The following is a 17,500-nucleotide window of genomic DNA, read 5'->3' as shown; positions in this document are numbered from 1 at the left end:
TTTGAACCTGTGTGTCGCTGTTAGAAGGCGAATGCTCTCTTTGCCGTGGCATTCCTCCCCCACCCCTCCCTGTCCCCCTCTGTCCCATTTTATCGTGCTCTCTTACTTTTGATTACCTACCTTTCTTTGTCATTTTAGCTCCCTGGGAAATTAAGCAATCTCAAAGTAGCAGGTAAAACTGAAATATACTATGTTTATATTGATACAACTTCTTTCTTCTCATTGTTAATGATAATCATACTAATGGTTTATTATTTTGTTATAATTCTTTTCCGACTGAATATTGATGTATTTGTTGACTTGTGTTTCTTATTGTATATTCTGTATTGTACAGTGTTAAAAAATAAAATTTATCAAAAAAATGGTTTTGTTTCAAGGTCCCAAGCTTCTTGATTTGGACTTGACAAATGGCCTCGCCTCCGAACAAGGTGACAGCGAGTTATCACTGAAGGTTGATTTGAATCATTTTGGAGAGGTAATAATTTCAAAAAGACTATTTTCAGCTTCAGAACTACCAAATATTCGGATCATTATTTTCAGGACTTCATCATGATGGTAAATTAGTATTGGTTGAATTACCGGTAGTATTAGTATTGGTTAGTATTGGTTAAATTAGTATTAGTATTGGTTAGTATAGGCCATTTCCGAGTTCATGTCTGCCTCCTCTTTAAAGTGAGTCTAAGTGTGAAGTTTTTCTTATGAAAATTAGTTTTCAATAAGTATGTGAAGTAGAACTAATTACCATCACAAAAACTTTGCACTAATAGACTCGCATTGAAGAGGAGGCAGACATAAACTCTGGAAATGGCCTATTGGTTAAGTTAGTATTAAATTAGTGGTTGAATTAGCAAAACCACAATAAAAGACTGCATTTTTTGGTAATGAAAGATGAGCTTGTGTGGCTAATTATGGTAATATTAACTACATTTTTTGGCCTTGAATTTTTGACTTAATGTCAAATCTTTTTACATAGCATGGTAAACTTGGATCAGCACCCAGCTCTGAGGGAAATAAGGAAGTGGGAAATTTCAAGCTGTCACTAATAACAGACGTTCCTCCTCCCCCACTTGAGCAATATGTGTACAGTGAGGGGTACCCACACACCCCCTTGAGACCAAGCAACAAAAAACCCATTGAAGAAGAGACTTCACAAGCTCTGGGCATCAGTTATACTCCTGATGAGATCTTTAGTGGTGCCATGATGGCCAAAGAGATAAGAGTCGATAAATCACCTTCTACTTCTGACCTCAGTGAACTGAGAGAGGATAATGAAGAGAGATTAGCCATGGAACGACTTAGGTGAGGATATCCATGAATGTTCATGGTGGCACAGTTCAATGAAATCCATCTGTACATTTCACCATTTCTTTCTGGGTTTATTTCGCAAAGCTTCTCATATGTACACTGTAATGCAGTCTTGCTTCCTAAAGTCTGTTTCTCAATGAAAGATACCCAGGTGTGTTTTTTTACTCTAACCTAAAAATAATGCTGTACTTAATATGGCGTTTGCTGGGCATTGCTTCAGAGCTAAAGATCAGATAATCTTCGACGTTCTGCTTCTGAGACTCCAATGTCCTAACAGAGGAAGAAGACCATTTAGCTTCTTGGACAGCATCACTAGAGACCTGAACATCCAGTTAGAAGATTTGCCTGCCCTCATGAATGACAGAGAAGAGTGGCGAGAAGTTGTGAAGAATTGCTCGACTGTGGTCAGCTAACTAACTAATACTTAATACTTGTCATGACTACCTACGTATGGACCCCAAGAGTTGGTTTTGCACAAGTTCTATTACCTGCAGCCTTCCACACCATAGTTACTTAGCCAATCAGTTGGTGATTAAATAGCCCACTTCCAAGTTGCTGCATGCCTCAGTTTCAAAACGAGTCCTGGTGTACAACCATTCAAATGGAAATGAGTTAATTATGTATTCTTATGCAAATCAAACTCATTTTGCTTACAATAGTTGAGCCCCGGGGGGCACAACCCTAAAGGAGACCTTCACGGCATATAATGGTGTTTTGCCCAGAACACCCTAAGTGAGACCAAAATCTGAAATATACACCCCTGTGTGAGACAACGAGCATCCCTTCCCTTTTTACATGGGAGTCTCCCCCCCCCCCCCCCCCTCCCCCTGCCCAGCAGTTGAGCACCAAGACTAACTAAATGAAATGAAGACAAACAGCAACTCAGAACTCAGAAATGGCCCATTGGGTTGCTAATTATGCCATTGACATGAATCTTGTGTGAATTTTCTTTTTCAGGTCTGCACATGCTTATCACCTGAATACTCTGTTGGTTCAACTCCTTAAAGATGCTGGCTTATCACTTGATTGGAAAGACACCATTTTACCACTCGTAAAGCGAGTGAGTGAACAGGTACAACTTGTACATCTACTATACTTAGTCTAGTGGGTTGGTAAAAGTGTCTATTTGTGGCTAATATTTTGCTTCAAGTGAGGGTTGCGTGTTTTTATACTTTTGAACAGGGCTGCAATCTTGGACAAAACTCGTTAAGAAAACATACACAAACTGACAAAATTACTTGTTCACTATTTCTCCCTTGTGAATTCTGCAACAGTTACTTCTTCTCCCCCCTCCCCTATCCAATGTTGATTTCCAGGAAACTTTTTGTGGCCCCCAGAAAATAACATTGAGTTGGAGGTGAGGCAGTTGAAATATGATCAAATTGTTTGCCTACAACTGCAAGTGGTTGGAAAGGGAATTTTCTAAGAGTTTTGTCCACAATTGTAGACTGTAAGCAGTCTCTCTTTTGCTCTAAAATCATTTAAACGAATGCACACGCTGAACTTTTAAAATGCCTGAAACTGCAAGTTACAAATACCAACCTATAGCTTCAGCCAACATACGCATTCGTTTAAATGATTTTAGAGCGAAAGAGAGACTGCTTACAGTCTAGAACAGGGTACTGTACTGTAGACCAGTCTGGTACTTTTTCAGTCTTTATCCAGTCCCATTTATGTCTAATTGCTGATCCCTAGCTTTTCAAAACAGTAGTCATTATTCAGGGATTTTTTTTTGGTTTCTATCCACTCCAGGTAAGTCCTGATGTAAGAAAGGATGACGACATGCACATTTGTGAATATGTGAAGTTCAAGAAAATACCGGGTGGGAACAAAAGGGACTGTGAAATGATCTGTGGCGTGGTATTCACTAAGAATATTGCTAACAAGAAGATGTCCAGTGTGCTGAGTCACCCCAAGTTACTTGTTTTAAGCTGTGCTATTGATTATCAGGTATAGTACATTGAAAGTCATTTTTCAAAGCCTTGTTAAAGGGGCTAGGTCACGCTATTTTGGGTATATTTGTTTAATTTTGTTAATTATGAGCTCTAAACGGCAGAGCAAGAGTCTTTCATTTGCAAAATCACGGCCAGATAACAACTGAGAATGATTTTCCTGTTGTGTAAATGACATTTTGACATAGACTGATATAAATTTGAAAAAAGGTGGGCCGACGTTTTTCAAATGTACCCAAATTCAATCCATTTCAATCCTCTCCAGTTTTGTCCATCCATGTCCCTTCTTGGCTTCCCTTTGTTTTGTTAGAGTTCTTCTATAGTTTTGAACAGTTATTTAGATATTTTAGTTTAATTCTATGACCATTCGATCAGTGCTGAAATTGCCTAAAATTGCATGACCTAGCCCCTTTAAGAAAGAGAAACCAGAATGCTTAATGCAAATAAATCTTCCTTGTTACAGTGCAAGGCTGAGTTTTTGCCAGATTGCCTTGCTTTTAGGAAAATTAACAACTGCGTCGCTAAAGTGGAAGTTGGGTACCTGAGCCATCCTGGAGCTTCCACTATTGGCAGCCAGTTCCAAGATGAAGACTGCACAGATGGCTGGCAAAACCTGACAAACCAGCCATGAGCCCCCATGCCCTTGAGACGACAGGCACCCATCACACTGGTAAACAGTGGAAAGTAGAGGTGGGAAGGGAAGGGGGGGGGGAGAAATGCTTCACACAAAATGCTCCTTCTTCCTGCCACACCGATGAATAAGCTGTACAATGCAAAGCACGAGGAATCGAATGCATGCACAAGTATGACAAAACCACTGACAACAATTGACTGCAGTCGCTCCTAGTTGTAAACTCAGTTAAACTGCATTAATTTTAACCACTTTAATGACCCAGGATGTGAAAAAGCCCTGGTTACCTTTTGACCGAGATTCACATATTTTTTTTGGCCCAAGTTTGGGAATCAAAATAGCAAAATTGTGTTTTTGGAGGTTTTGTTGTTGTTGTTTTTTTAAGTAATGTAACAATTTTAAAAATATTATTCGAATCCTTGGGCTTTACCAAAATATTCCTGGTTGTGACTCAAAACCCTTGTTTATAACTTTCTCTGGGACATAAAAGAGAACTGTAACCCATTCACAAAGAGTGGGTGATGTTTTTCCTGGTTTTGTGGTCTGGCCTAAGGTGACCACCATATCTTACTAGTATTGGTGGTCATGAGTCAGTCCTACTGAATTTCATCTTGCTTCTCTGTGCAGAACCATTTCTGATCAACTTATTTAATTTGATTTTGTTCGGAATTTCCAATAAGATGGCACTGGAACTACAATTTCTGTTAGTCTGTGTCCCAATCTCCTTATACTGATCATTGTATTCTGTGTCTGGTCTTCTCAAGACAGAGGTGAGAGATGGTTTCATGCAGACGGAGACGCCTAACTTGAATGTTTTAATTGTTGTATTATTATTGATTTTCAGCGGAATGAGAACCGTCTTGCATCTCTTGATCCACTCATCCTCCAAGAATTTGAATTTTTGAAGAACTTTGTTGCCAGGGTAGTTTCTCTACGGCCAAACATTTTGATAGTGGAGAAGACTGTTTCTAGACTTGCACAGGACATGCTTCTGCAACATGGAATCACTCTAGTACTCAATGTTAAGCCAGTGAGTCAATATATTTTTCTTTACAAAAACGCTAATCGAAACAAAAAGTCGAGTTCATTTCAGTTGTTTCTTTTAGTGAATGAAGTGTTTCTCTCTACTTTGTTTTTCTGGTCATCATTTTCCAATAAGCTTGCCAGCCTTAACAAGAAAACCACATTTTTATTTTTTTGGCCCTTGTGTTCAATAATTGAGGAAGGAAACATCATTATTATATCAATCTTAATAAATCACAGAAGTGAGTCTCCAATAGTTCATAGGTGAAAAATCGAAACTAGTAACATTTCATTCCTCTTTAGGAGCAATCAATTTTTTTCCAAACACAATGTCATGTATATCCCCAGGTTATTACTGATTAAAGAGATCTCTTCAGGAAATTTTTGTTGGCAACCTACACACTGTACTAGAGAGTTAACAAACAAATTCTCTTGCAGACAGTTGTTGAGCGAATTGCCAGATGCACACGTGCAGATATCCTCTGTTCCATGGAGCAGCTTAGTCGTCCTCAACTGGGGATGTGTCAGTCATTTAAGGTCCAGAGGTTTTGTCTTAAGGTATTACTACAGTAACTGTGAAAAAACCACTACCTTAGCCTCTTTTTGCAAGTTCAAGATAACTCTCTGTAGTCAAGCATACAATTAATAGTTATTATTTTAGAACTCCGGGACTACCCTGGAAGGAATGACTCCATTGTTTCTACATCCTGCATGTGGAATGTTCAGCTTGAGAACATTCAGATAAGCACTTAGTTTCAGTTTTCAATATGTTCATAATTTTGGATATGATTACATATTCCATATTTGGAATGTATGTACTTAATTAATGACCATAATTTAGCTTTGCTATGAACTCATCTTTAACATTGTATTTAATTTTATCAACTATAGGGTGTGCTAATAATAATGGTAATGATAATTATGATAATAATAATGATAATAATATATTAATAATAATAATAATAATATTAATAAAATAAATAATAATAATATTATTATTATTATTATTATTATTATTATATTTTTATTGGTATTAGTGTATTACTATTGTTATTACCATATTTACTATATTTATGGCTATTAATCTTAATAGTGAAGTCATTCATATGAAAATATTTCATTATTTAATAAAAGGAAGTTAAAAATGAAAAAAATTGCCCCTGGACTTGCTTTTCATAAAGATAAAAGGACATTTAACATGGAGTAATGTAATGGACAGGAGGTTTTCTACTAGTAATTTAACTATGATTATTATCAAATCGTTCCTTATGACAGAATGGAGAGTCTAAGACACTGATCTTCATTGATGGCTGCCCAACTGATCTTGGTTGTACTGTGATTCTAAGAGGAGGCAACAATTTTGTGCTTTCTAAAGTCAAGCACATCTTTCAGCACATGGTGTATGTTGCCTACAGTTTAAAACTTGAACTTCATTTTCTTATGGACGAGTTCGCTTTGCCCCCAGATACAAGTCATTTAATTGAGGAAAATAAACTTGCTGTCAGCAAGTTTGAAGAGAAAATGAGAGTAGTTGAATCCAAATTAAACACAAATGAACAGACTGGAGAGACTGAGGTTGCTGAAAGTTTAGGGCAAGATTTTCAAGAAAGAACAGAAGTCTTTCTTTCAGCATTGAAAAGCACAATATTATCAAGTTCACCATTGCTTGACTATCCTATTCCATATTTGCTAACTGAAGCTGGAAGGAATTTTGATTTAAGATCAACACTGCCTGCAGACATTTACTGGTCAGTTCGTATTGATGGAAAGCACAACTCATACCACCTGACAGAAGAGGATTTAGAGCAGTTTGATGTCTCCAATCCGCATCACCGACATCTAAGCAAATTTGTGTCCTTTTTGGAACCTCATCCTTTTGTATCAACTTCGTTGACCATGGAATATAAAGACCCACTTTTCCAGGCTTTACTTTCTGATTTCCGAGCCCAAGGAGGACAAATTCAGCTGACAAGAAATGGCAAGACCCATTTCAGAGGGAAAAGTAAATTCATGGACAGGATTACATCACCCATGACAAGGAGCAGTCGGTCTACAGAAGACAGAGCTTTTGTTCAGGACACCAAGAATTGCAACAAGGTGTCAGAAGAATGTAAAGAAACAAAGGAGCAAAAGGAGAAGCAGTCTTTAATATCCACTAGCCCAGTTCACGTCACTCGCAAGGTAAGAAGTTCAAGTTGATGGTTTCATCCAAAATGGAATGAAACAGAAATGATCTACGAAGTATTTAGGAGTGTGGTCATTGTTCAAACAATTATCTGTGGAAAATAATGTTCAAATATCCATCTGATTTGAAGCGTTAAGGGCCCACAGACTGATATTTCGTGCATTGCTAAGGAAGTGAAATGTTACTTCCGGTGACTGACGTGATCATATCAGACCAGAAAATCCAATCACAAGCAAAAATCACCGCCCAAACTGTTGTTTCTACATGTATCAAAAGTTTTTCCTTGCCCTTCCTCGCGCTTGTTCTCGGATCAACTGCGCATGCGTAAACGAACTGACTTCTGGTTTGAGAAAAAGCTAAATTTCCGGTGGTCTTTAAATTGAATTAATTTTCTTTTAAATCGCACGTTTCACCCCCAAATACAGAATATAGCTTTTTTCAAATCATCTTTTTTGAAAATGTTATTGGTATTTCAGTATCATTTATCTCTTTAAAAAGAAACTTTTTTCAAAATAAAAAGAAAACCACACTTGTCTGGATGCAAAAACGAATACAAATTATCAAATCACTGATTAAATACCCAAATTGTGTAGCACATAGACAAATTTAGAGTTTTCTTTTATTGGTCACGTGACTATGGGCATGGCATGATGATGTCATTTTTAGGGTCATTGGTTTACAAAAGCCAAATTATCTCAAATTACTTAACCATTACATCCTTTGCAACATACGCACCCCAAAAAATATGTCCGACTCAATAGGCCCTTAAACTTGAGACGGTCTTTAATGGTACTGAGGGTTCTCTGGTCATCCCACTTCTGAATGGACATGCAGCTAATCAGATTCATGTTCAATCATGATAAACAGCACTATTAACCCTTTGACGTCCAAACCGGCTGAAACCGGCCAGACTTAGTATTTTACTCTGTCTAACGCCAGACGATTTACTCGTCAATGGGGAACCCCTGGGAGTCAATGGGTTAAAGTGTCCCTTGAGGTTTAAAGGCTAACCCATTTACAACAACACAGAGGGCCATGGGTTGGGTTGTTTTTAGGTTATGGTATCGTAACTATTTATTTGTACGCAAGGAGTAAAGTTGAAGTGACATTTTGGGGGAGATTTCCAAATACAATAATAATAATTATAATAAATACAATAATAAATACAATAATAATATAAATACAATAATAATAATTATAACAATAATTATAAATACAGTAATAATAATAATAATAATAATATTAATAATAATAATAATAATTATTATTATTATTATTATTATTATTATTATTATTGTGTTAGAATCTGAGGTGAAGGATAAGGGGACACTTCGTGACGCTTACATGAACTTGCATCTATATATTCTGCATTTTTAGTCACATACCGTTCTGAGCTTGCATACTTGGAAAAAAACTCATCCTCTGCATCTTATGTGTCTCAGTGTAGAAAATTGGTGGTTGAAAACTGTGGTTGAACTTGTCCTCCAATCTCTTAGGGTTGTTAATGCCTGTGCTGGTTCAGGGGGAAAAAAGTGACTTTCATAATAGAGTCCATTACTTTGTCACTATTAATTAAAAGTAGATGGCATGTTTTTGGTCTTTTGTATGATTGTGTTTTTTTTAATGTAGTGGTCATATTATTGTTTTGCAGTCAGTGGACTGTTTGGATCCATATTCTCATCAAAGAATTGCTGTGTTGTTTATCAGTTACTCCAATGAGTCAAACAACTCGCCAAGACCCTGTATCAGTCCATGGTGAGGATAAAGTCCAAAATAATTTATGCTCCTTTAATTGAAAAAAAAAACTTACAAAAGAACTAACCCGGTATATATACATTTGGGGCTGGACAATGTGCGAGCTAGCGAGTCATGGAAGCCGTGCGAGTCTCGCATTTAAGTCTAAGCACCCATTTCAAATAGCGCTGATAAGCAGCATTTAAGTCTAAGCACCCATTTTAAAACGGTTTAATTTAATTAAGCTTTTAAACACTGCATGTGACTTGCATGTTAACTTGGGTAAAAGTTAAGAATCCGATCCCACCAACACGTCGGCCAACACATTGGCCAACGCGTAGGTTGACACACCACCAACATACTACCGACACGTCAGCCAACACACTACTGACACGTTGGCCGAACACTACCGACACGTCGGCCGACACACTACCGATGCGTTGGCCGAAAACACTACTACCGACATGTTAACTTGCATGGCTTGCCATGTCGGCTTGCATGACTTGCAGCCATGACTTGCATGGCTTGCTGGCTCGCACATTCTCCTCACTTTAGACATTGTAACTACCTTACTAATGAAAGAAACATCTGAACATACCACTCACTGGTCTTTTCGTGAGCCTAAAATATCACAACAGTTGATGGGCAACTCTAGTCTGGTAACTTCCTATCTCTGTTGACCAATTCATATCACCCAGAATCAATAAATAAATTAGTTTTATAGATTCCAATACAAATTGTTGTCTCATTCATTTTTAGGGCAGTGTTCATGGAGTTTTATGGACGAAATGATATTACACTTGGTGGGTTTTTGGAGATATACTGTTTCAGGTACATGTTTTATTGACAGTTAAATATATAGTCAGACCCTGCAAACCTACCCTACCATGTACTAACAGGGGCCACAGAGAGGGAGGGGCTCTACAACCCCACGTTTTTCCTACAGTGTTGTTTGTTTTCTGCGAATCCTCTCCTCCCCCTCCCCTCATACTTCCATGGTGCATACCAAAACCTACCCCCCCCCCCCTCCCCCCCCCCCACTTTCAAACATACTCCGCTTCTCTTGACTTAGACAAGTTCTATTGGCTCTGCATTAGGATCTCTATAGTGATACCCATGGCTTGCTTATTCTGGCCTTGTAGTTCAGTTGATGGAGGAATGGTGATCTATTGTGAAAGTTGTGCATTCCTTTTCCACCAGAGGTTTTCCTTTGTCCTTATGTGGGCCTATTTCCATGACAAGAGCTATATAACCCTCAGATGGATTTTCAAGGATTTCTAGCCCCACAAACTACCCTTTGATAGTAATTTCTGCCCTTATCTGCTTTTGCCATACTATTAGTAATTAGTATCACCCAACTAGTGGACTAATGCAAATACTGGATTTTGATTGGCTACGCTACTAGAGGACTATTAGTAATAGTCCTTGAGTAGCGAAAAGTGTGACGCTTTCTTTCGTTTTATTCCCAAATAAATATTTCTTTAACTTGCATTTGATAACTTTATTATTGCCTTTTCTGTCCGACTAGTTGGGTGATACGAAAACAATTAGACTTTTTGCCCTCAAAGGCCACAGGTCAATAGCCCATTTGGCTTCGCTTCATGGGCTATTGACTCTTAGCCCTTGTGGGCTATGGGTCAACTTGTTAAATAATCTACTTGAAGATTACAGTGTTCTGTGTTACCATATTGTCAGTTGTGCACCTCGTGGCATTTAATTTCTTTTAACCCTTTCATCCCTAAAACAGCTTCGTTTAACAAGTAAAATCATCTGTCGTTAGACAGAGCAAAATCTATTGCTTTCCCTTTTAGGATGTAATGTGCTAATATTGGAGATAATAATTACGGCCTCACTGAGTGTCACAATGTACAAGCCACTTTTGGCATTCTTTCCGTGAGATGGTTCTTATCTTGCTGTACTAGTCTTTACAGCAAACATAATATTGTTGTGATGTTGAAGCTGCACGTGAAAGCAGAAAGCATTTCAGTGCCTTTTTTTCGCCTTTAATGCAATCTTATTTTTGAGAGAAAAGGGCCAATTTTATTAAGTATTTTTATTGTTTAAAATTTCAGGCCATCTTACATCTGCCCCAACCCAAACTGTGATGTCCCCATGGTCGATCATGTCAGGTACTTTGCGCATGGCACTGGTTCAGTGTACATTCACATGAGGAATCTTGAGTCTCCTATTCCAGGATTTCAACACACTATCCTTACCTGGAGTTGGTGTAAGGAGTGTAAACAGGTTAGGTTGTTATTAAGGACTTGTTTCTAGACAAAGCAGTGAAGCTATGCACAAAATAAATTCCAACCCTTGAAGTAGTAACAATATTCTCTGACTCTAGGTAACTCCAATTGTACCTCTTTCCCCTGAGGCGTGGGCATTGTCATTTGCAAAGTACTTAGAGCTGAGGTTCTACGCTGGGAGCTACAAGCGCCGTGCAAGTGTGGAACCTTGCGGACACTCCCTGCACAAGGAACATTATCAGTACTTTGCCTATGCCAATATGGTGGCATCATTCAAGTTAGTCGTTTTGTTACAACACTCTCCTTATTAATTTTACGCTCTGATCTTATAATGCATCTCATTATATGGGCTAAAAGAACGACTTTTTAATTTAACATCCAATGATTTAAGTATTTACTTGTTCTTACATTAATATTCATAAAGTGATGTTTTATCGGTGTTTTGATATAGGCTGTTAGGCTCATGAGAATTTTTGAAGTGCACTGTAATGAGAGAAAGAGGGAGAACCTCTTTCTGAAATCAGAATAAAGCCCGTACAAAATTTGCAGGTTCTATTTCCTTGTGGCAGCAAAAATTCATCAATCCACTAAAATAATGTTGATTATTTACTTCATTTAAGGTCGGTGCCTACTAATTCAAAGGTATCATGCGGGAAATGTAGATCTTAAATATTGTTACTGAAATTGAAAAAGAAAATTGGGGGTAACCACGCATTTTTCAAAGATAATTCAAGAACAATATTTTGTAAAAAGCTTTAAAATACAAAGCCATATATTGCGTTTTTTCTCAAATTGAAGCTTAATTATCTCTGAAAAATGGATGGTTGCCCCCAAATTTCTTTTTGGATACCAATAGTAATTACTAAGATCTACTTTCTCTGCATAATTTCAAACCACCCAAAAATATCCCTGTATTAGTAAGCATCACCGATAGGAAACCCGAGTATCTCGAGATGTGCAGAACGTATGCGCAATAACAATAGTAGGCACCGTCCTTTAAGAGATAAAATGTAGCCTGCATGAAAGCAACTGGAGCCAAGATAAACAAAATGGTTCATTGCAAGCATTACATTTAGTTAAGTCTAGACCAGACCAGTTTAGAGACTCTTTAAACTCTGTCTCTTCTATCTCTTCAAGTCTTCTCTTTGACTATTTCAGAGGCCTTTCGGCATCTCTTTCTTTCTCAGACTTGATAATACCTATGGGAAGTCCAAGAGACTATGAATCAATTTGGATTCAGTTACTGACTATCGCTTCCCTTTGATGATATTGTAGTATGAATGTTGTGGCTCAAATTGTTTCTTGGTTTAAAAATTTTTAAACCAGTTCAATTTTGATTTTTCTTTGTCTAATGCTCATATCATAACCTAGGGAGTCAGGGTGGTTTAGAGGTTGTCATCTGCACCTCCCACCTCTGTAACTTGGGTTCAACTCTGGCCTCGGGTCGTGTGTGAGCTGACAGAGTTTCAGTCGATCTCAATCTGACTCCGAGGGTTTTTCTGGCTGTGGTGCTGTGCTCAAAATTGACCTGGTTTTAAAAATTTTGAACTACAACATTAACACATACAGTATACAGGGTATTAAAAAACCTAGTTCTGGCTCTTCACTCTGCAGGGCAAAATAATAAATAATGAAAAAGACAATTTTTCATGAATGCCTTGTAGGTATCGTCCAATCAAATTGTTTGAAATAGCTATCCCTCCACGCACAATTTCAATCAAGGAGAAGACAAGAGATGCATCCTTATGGATTGATGACATCAAAGCAATTGCAACGAGGTAAAAGGACATCTCTGGCAATGTACTACACATGTACAAGATATTAGAAACTTTAAGATCTATGACACGGTCATCAACAAGAACGCCACAAAACAAGAATATCATTGGTTAAAAAAGGAAATATAATTGTTCTGCACATACAGCACACAATTTAGCACATAATTATTATTTTTGCAGTATTCTGCACAACACGTTTCAGTTGTTCCTTTGCTTGTTGCCAAGCAACTAAATATGAGCACACTGCACACTTGCATCAGTAGTTGCATTTCTTCAAGAAATTCAACTTTATTTTTTTCACAGAGGAACCAGTGTGTTTGCTTCATTCTGTGACTCTCTTGAATCGTTGAGAGCTTTTTTCTCTACCCAACCTGACCGCCAAGCAAGGATGCAGCAGTTTTTTTTGGCTCTGATGGTAAAACTTTTAACTTTTAATGCTAGCATTTCTTTTGCCTGATAATGAAAGTTGCAGTTGTTTTTTTAGCATTACTTGCACCTTAATTTGGAACTCTTTCCCTAAGACGTTCAACCAGGTTGCTTCCTTGTAGTTTTTGTGGAGGGTGGGGTGGCAGAGAGATACAGAAACTTAAGATGACAATGGCAGTGAGAGGCACACAAAAAACAGATTTAAGGAGGAAAATCAATGCTCTTATCACACAGTTGCTAAGCTTGCCGTTCAGGGCCCGGTTGTTCAAAAGCTGATTAACGTTAATCCCATATTGAAAATTAACCAAAGAGATTATTTCTCTACTCCAAAATGTTGTTTAACGCTGATATTCGGCAAAACTTTACATTAGAAGAAGTCAATCTTCAAAAAGAAAAATAAGCAAAAGAACCTTTCACAAAAAGCATGAAGCAAAAGTTTACACTAATCCTGGATTAAGTTAAGCGGCTTTCGAACAACTGGGCCCTGATCTTCAATTTTATTGATGATATTTATAGGTCATTTTTTATTAGGGTATCTATAATCACTGCCATAGTACATTTGTCAATTTTGGAGTTGCGCTTTATTCCACCACTGGACAAGATTAAAGAAACATTTCAATAGACAGTAACTGTTATTTGGCTGCCCCAGACTAGTTAAAGGCAGTATGCCTTTACCTGTATCGTCCTTTAAATAAGTACTCTTTCATAGAAGCCTGTTATGTGATAATTATTTTTTAGGATGAACAGACAAACTTCATGGACCAGGTTGATCTTGTGGAAAAGAAGGCATTGAGTCTTCAAGCTCCACAGAATCCACTGGCCACAGAAGACAGGAGTGATCAGTTAGGGCCAGATGATAGGCAAGCCTTGGAGTATGTTATAGCGAACAGCTTGAATAGTCTCAAGAAAACATTGTGTGAAGCTGTTGAGGGTTGGAATCATAGGTGACTAATGCACAACATTTCCTTTTTTGCAAAATGATCTTTTGAATAAAATGACTTTGTTACACAGCACTACATGAGACAGTGTGGCCTAGTGGTTAGGGCGCTTGCCCTGAGATCCAGAGATCCCAGGTTCAAGACCCACTCTGACCACTCGTTGAATTTGATCCTGGTAGTCCCTGGTTCAACTTCCCAGCTGAACTTTTGTACATAGCCAACTGGTTTGCCGCGGCAGCCAGTTGGGATTCTCTAAGAGTTGTTGTTGTTCTGTTGTTTTGTTGTGTTTCATTGGCCCTGAAAAGCCCCTGTGGGGAGCAGTCAATTAAGTATCTATTGTATGATATTGTATTGTGTTTAAAAATAGAGTAGTGGTACCGGTAGTCAGGAGCTAACATAGTAAGATGATGGTTTGACACTGACTAGTTTTTTTGATGTTTTGTGCAAGACGTTTCAGCTGGTGCTTAAGCCTTCATCAGTTGCAATGTAACAGTAGCACACGTGAGTCAAATAACAGCATGTCGAGCGTGCGCTGATGAAAATCCGCATGCAGTTTCTTGGAAACGTAGCTCTAGACTTATGCCCATGCCAGAGACTTGTAGACTTGTAGACGATGGGATGGCGGTGTGGTCATTTCCAGCGTGCGGATCCTTCCTGCGGAAGCCTGGTACTCAATAGAGGATCCACAGTCTGGAAATGACCACATCGCCATCCCAGAGGTCTACAAGTCTCTGGCATGAGCATAAGTTTTCAGCAGAGCACGCACGGCGTGCTGTTATTTGACTCCTGTGTGCTACCGTTATATTGTAACTGATGAAGGCTTAAGCACCAGCCGAAACGTCTTGCACGAAACATAAAAAAACTAGTCAGTGTCAAACCATTATCTTACTATATTGTATTGTATTGTATTGTATTGTATTGTATTGTATGCGAGACCAAGCTGGATGCCATGTTTATCATCCCAAAACCCCCACAGCATGCTGGGATTTGATGTAACAATTTAGGGAAGGCCCGTACATTTCTTCGAAAAATATAAAGCATTTGACCAGATCAGCTAACTCAATGTTGTTTAGCCCATTTGTGAGTTGCTCCATGCCTCAGTTTCAAAGTGAGTCCTAGTGCACAACCATTCAAATGGCAATGAGTTGCGTATTTTGTATGCAAATCAAACTCATTTCCCTTTCAATAGTTGAGCACCAAGACTCACTTCGAAACCGAGACAAACACCAAGTCGGAAATGGCCAATTCAAACCCTTTAGGAATAAAACGTTTTGTTCCAGGTATCCTGGGCTAAGTGTTACTAGTAATCCAGTGCAGCAGTCAGTTCCCTATTTACAAGTGAATAGTTATCTGATTGTGTAATGAAAGAAAACTACTCATTTCCTTAATTGCACAACTAAATAATCGTCTAGAAAGAGTGAGTTTTTTTTCACTTAAGGTAAGGTCTGCTTACGAGCCAAGTGGCCCGTTTGGCCGAAGCTTATCCCGGCCAGGGCCCATCAATGTCCTCGGCCAGGGCCCAAACTCAGACCACTTGATCCGGAGTTCAGCGCACTAACCATGAGGCCACTGTGCTTCCTGATTTTTCACTTTAACATCAGCCATATTGTGCTGTCAAAGACATTTTCTGTTGCATAACATTGCCATTTCTTTCCTTTTAAGCCTACAAGAATATATCCAGGCAGAAAAGAGGAAAAATGGTAAGACATCCTCCACTAAAGATGGAAAGTTTCTATCCTCTTCAGTGCAAGTTGATGGGAAATCATCAGAGGTATGCAAAGTTTGTGTTACTCTTGTTTCCTATCTTACAGTCAAGGGAAAAAAGCTTGTACCAACACACATTATATAGTGCATATGTTGCCGGTAAAATCCGTTTTCAGGTTGAATCGGCTTTTACCCAAGTTAAACTGGTGATCTTCATTTTACCTATTGTAGGTTGAATACGTACTCAGATGAATGGAAGAAACTTTCTTGGAGCCTAAATTAAGTCTAGAGAAAAAATTAGGGTCAGGTTAGGATCAGTTTTGGTTATTATTCGTGGATATCAATTGACTTAATAAATAATGATGAGAAGTCTGGTGTGTTGAGCATGTTCGTTGTTGTAGTGTAGTGGTGGAGACACAGGACTATAGATCTAGAGGGCCAGAGTTCGAGAACCGGTAAATGCATAGTACAGTTCTTTGATCCCTTGCCATGTTGTAATGTTGACAAGTGTATGAATACAGAAACTGATAGGATGATCTAAAACATAAAGATGTGTTGAGAAGGGTAAGACAGTGCTTGAGGGAAGGTAAAGGTGTTTACAGTCATTTTTGTGGGGTTGATAGCTGCTTTAATAAAATGAGGATCACCAATTTAACCTAGGTAAAAACGGATTCAACCTGAGAACGAATTTGACCGACAACATATACATGTACACCATATTCCAAAATGGCCACCATTTAAATATTCTTTTGTTTTTATTCAAATTAGCCCTTGATGCCTCGTTCTTTAAAATTCAATAGAATATTTTATCTTGAACGGGGCAACAAGAGCCAATTTGTATGCGCATAAATCAGTGGCCATTTTGGAATAAGGTGTATACAGCTTGTCCAACACAAAGCACAGGTTACTTTCCATTCACCAAAGTTAAGTCCTATTGGATGGTGTCAGATTGGTGTCCCTGTGGGAATACCCCATGCTGTCTACTTTAGGAAGGTAGGCTGTTATAGTAGCATTTTACTACCCCTCCTTGGGGGCTGAATTCCAGATGATCTTGACCTTATTCTGAAGGTTTTCTCTGTTTACTCCAGTTTTCATCCCTCTTGAACATTAAAGTCAGCTATTTCACATGCTTTTTTTTTCGTTTCCAGCTACTGCCAAAGTCCTTTGATGTAACTCCAAACCGAGAGGGGGAGCTAAATCTCCTTGACGTCAATCCCAGCCCTTCACTCACTCCCTGGGGATCAAGGTCAACATCACCCTACCCCTCCCTGAACACTGGTGAAAGTGCAGATGAAATGCCAAGTGAGCCAGATAAGGAAGTGTTTCGGGTCAACAGTGGTTTTCAACCGATTTCGAACGTAAAGATTCTAACTCATACCCCAGGTAGCTCACCCTCTGAGGGAATTTTACCTGTGGGTGGGGTGATCAGTGATAAAAGTGAATCTTTAGCAAGAGTGATACTTCAAAATGATGACACAGCAAGGCCAGTCGGAGGGTCACTTAAGACCTTTTATATTGAGCCAAAAAGTGAAACGAAAAGACAACAGGAGCCCTGTGGAGTAAAGACATCTGCTATTAAAG

General features: G+C 38.5%; 1 protein-coding gene across 2 annotated transcripts in view; it reads left to right on the top strand.

The window, feature by feature from the left end:
- The window catches only part of LOC138049905 (1-phosphatidylinositol 3-phosphate 5-kinase-like), a 53,744-nt gene that overhangs the window by 10,680 nt on the left and 25,564 nt on the right, over positions 1-17,500 (top strand). For both annotated transcript variants that reach the window (XM_068896377.1, XM_068896376.1), the window contains exons 7-23: positions 139-172; positions 378-475; positions 974-1,299; positions 2,263-2,377; positions 3,058-3,255; positions 4,733-4,918; positions 5,350-5,469; positions 6,187-7,092; positions 8,748-8,851; positions 9,590-9,661; positions 10,903-11,074; positions 11,175-11,353; positions 12,741-12,854; positions 13,155-13,266; positions 14,016-14,221; positions 15,878-15,986; positions 17,068-17,500. The exon at positions 17,068-17,500 is cut by the window's right edge and continues 659 nt beyond it. In XM_068896377.1, coding sequence (XP_068752478.1) covers positions 139-172; positions 378-475; positions 974-1,299; positions 2,263-2,377; positions 3,058-3,255; positions 4,733-4,918; positions 5,350-5,469; positions 6,187-7,092; positions 8,748-8,851; positions 9,590-9,661; positions 10,903-11,074; positions 11,175-11,353; positions 12,741-12,854; positions 13,155-13,266; positions 14,016-14,221; positions 15,878-15,986; positions 17,068-17,500 — 3,484 coding nt within the window. The remainder of the gene's footprint in view (positions 1-138; positions 173-377; positions 476-973; positions 1,300-2,262; positions 2,378-3,057; positions 3,256-4,732; positions 4,919-5,349; positions 5,470-6,186; positions 7,093-8,747; positions 8,852-9,589; positions 9,662-10,902; positions 11,075-11,174; positions 11,354-12,740; positions 12,855-13,154; positions 13,267-14,015; positions 14,222-15,877; positions 15,987-17,067) is intronic.

The sequence above is a fragment of the Montipora capricornis genome, chromosome 5 (assembly GCF_036669925.1).
Source record: "Montipora capricornis isolate CH-2021 chromosome 5, ASM3666992v2, whole genome shotgun sequence".
In the NCBI taxonomy this organism is placed as follows: Eukaryota; Metazoa; Cnidaria; class Anthozoa; order Scleractinia; family Acroporidae; genus Montipora; species Montipora capricornis.
This window is presented reverse-complemented; position numbering and strand designations above follow the sequence as displayed.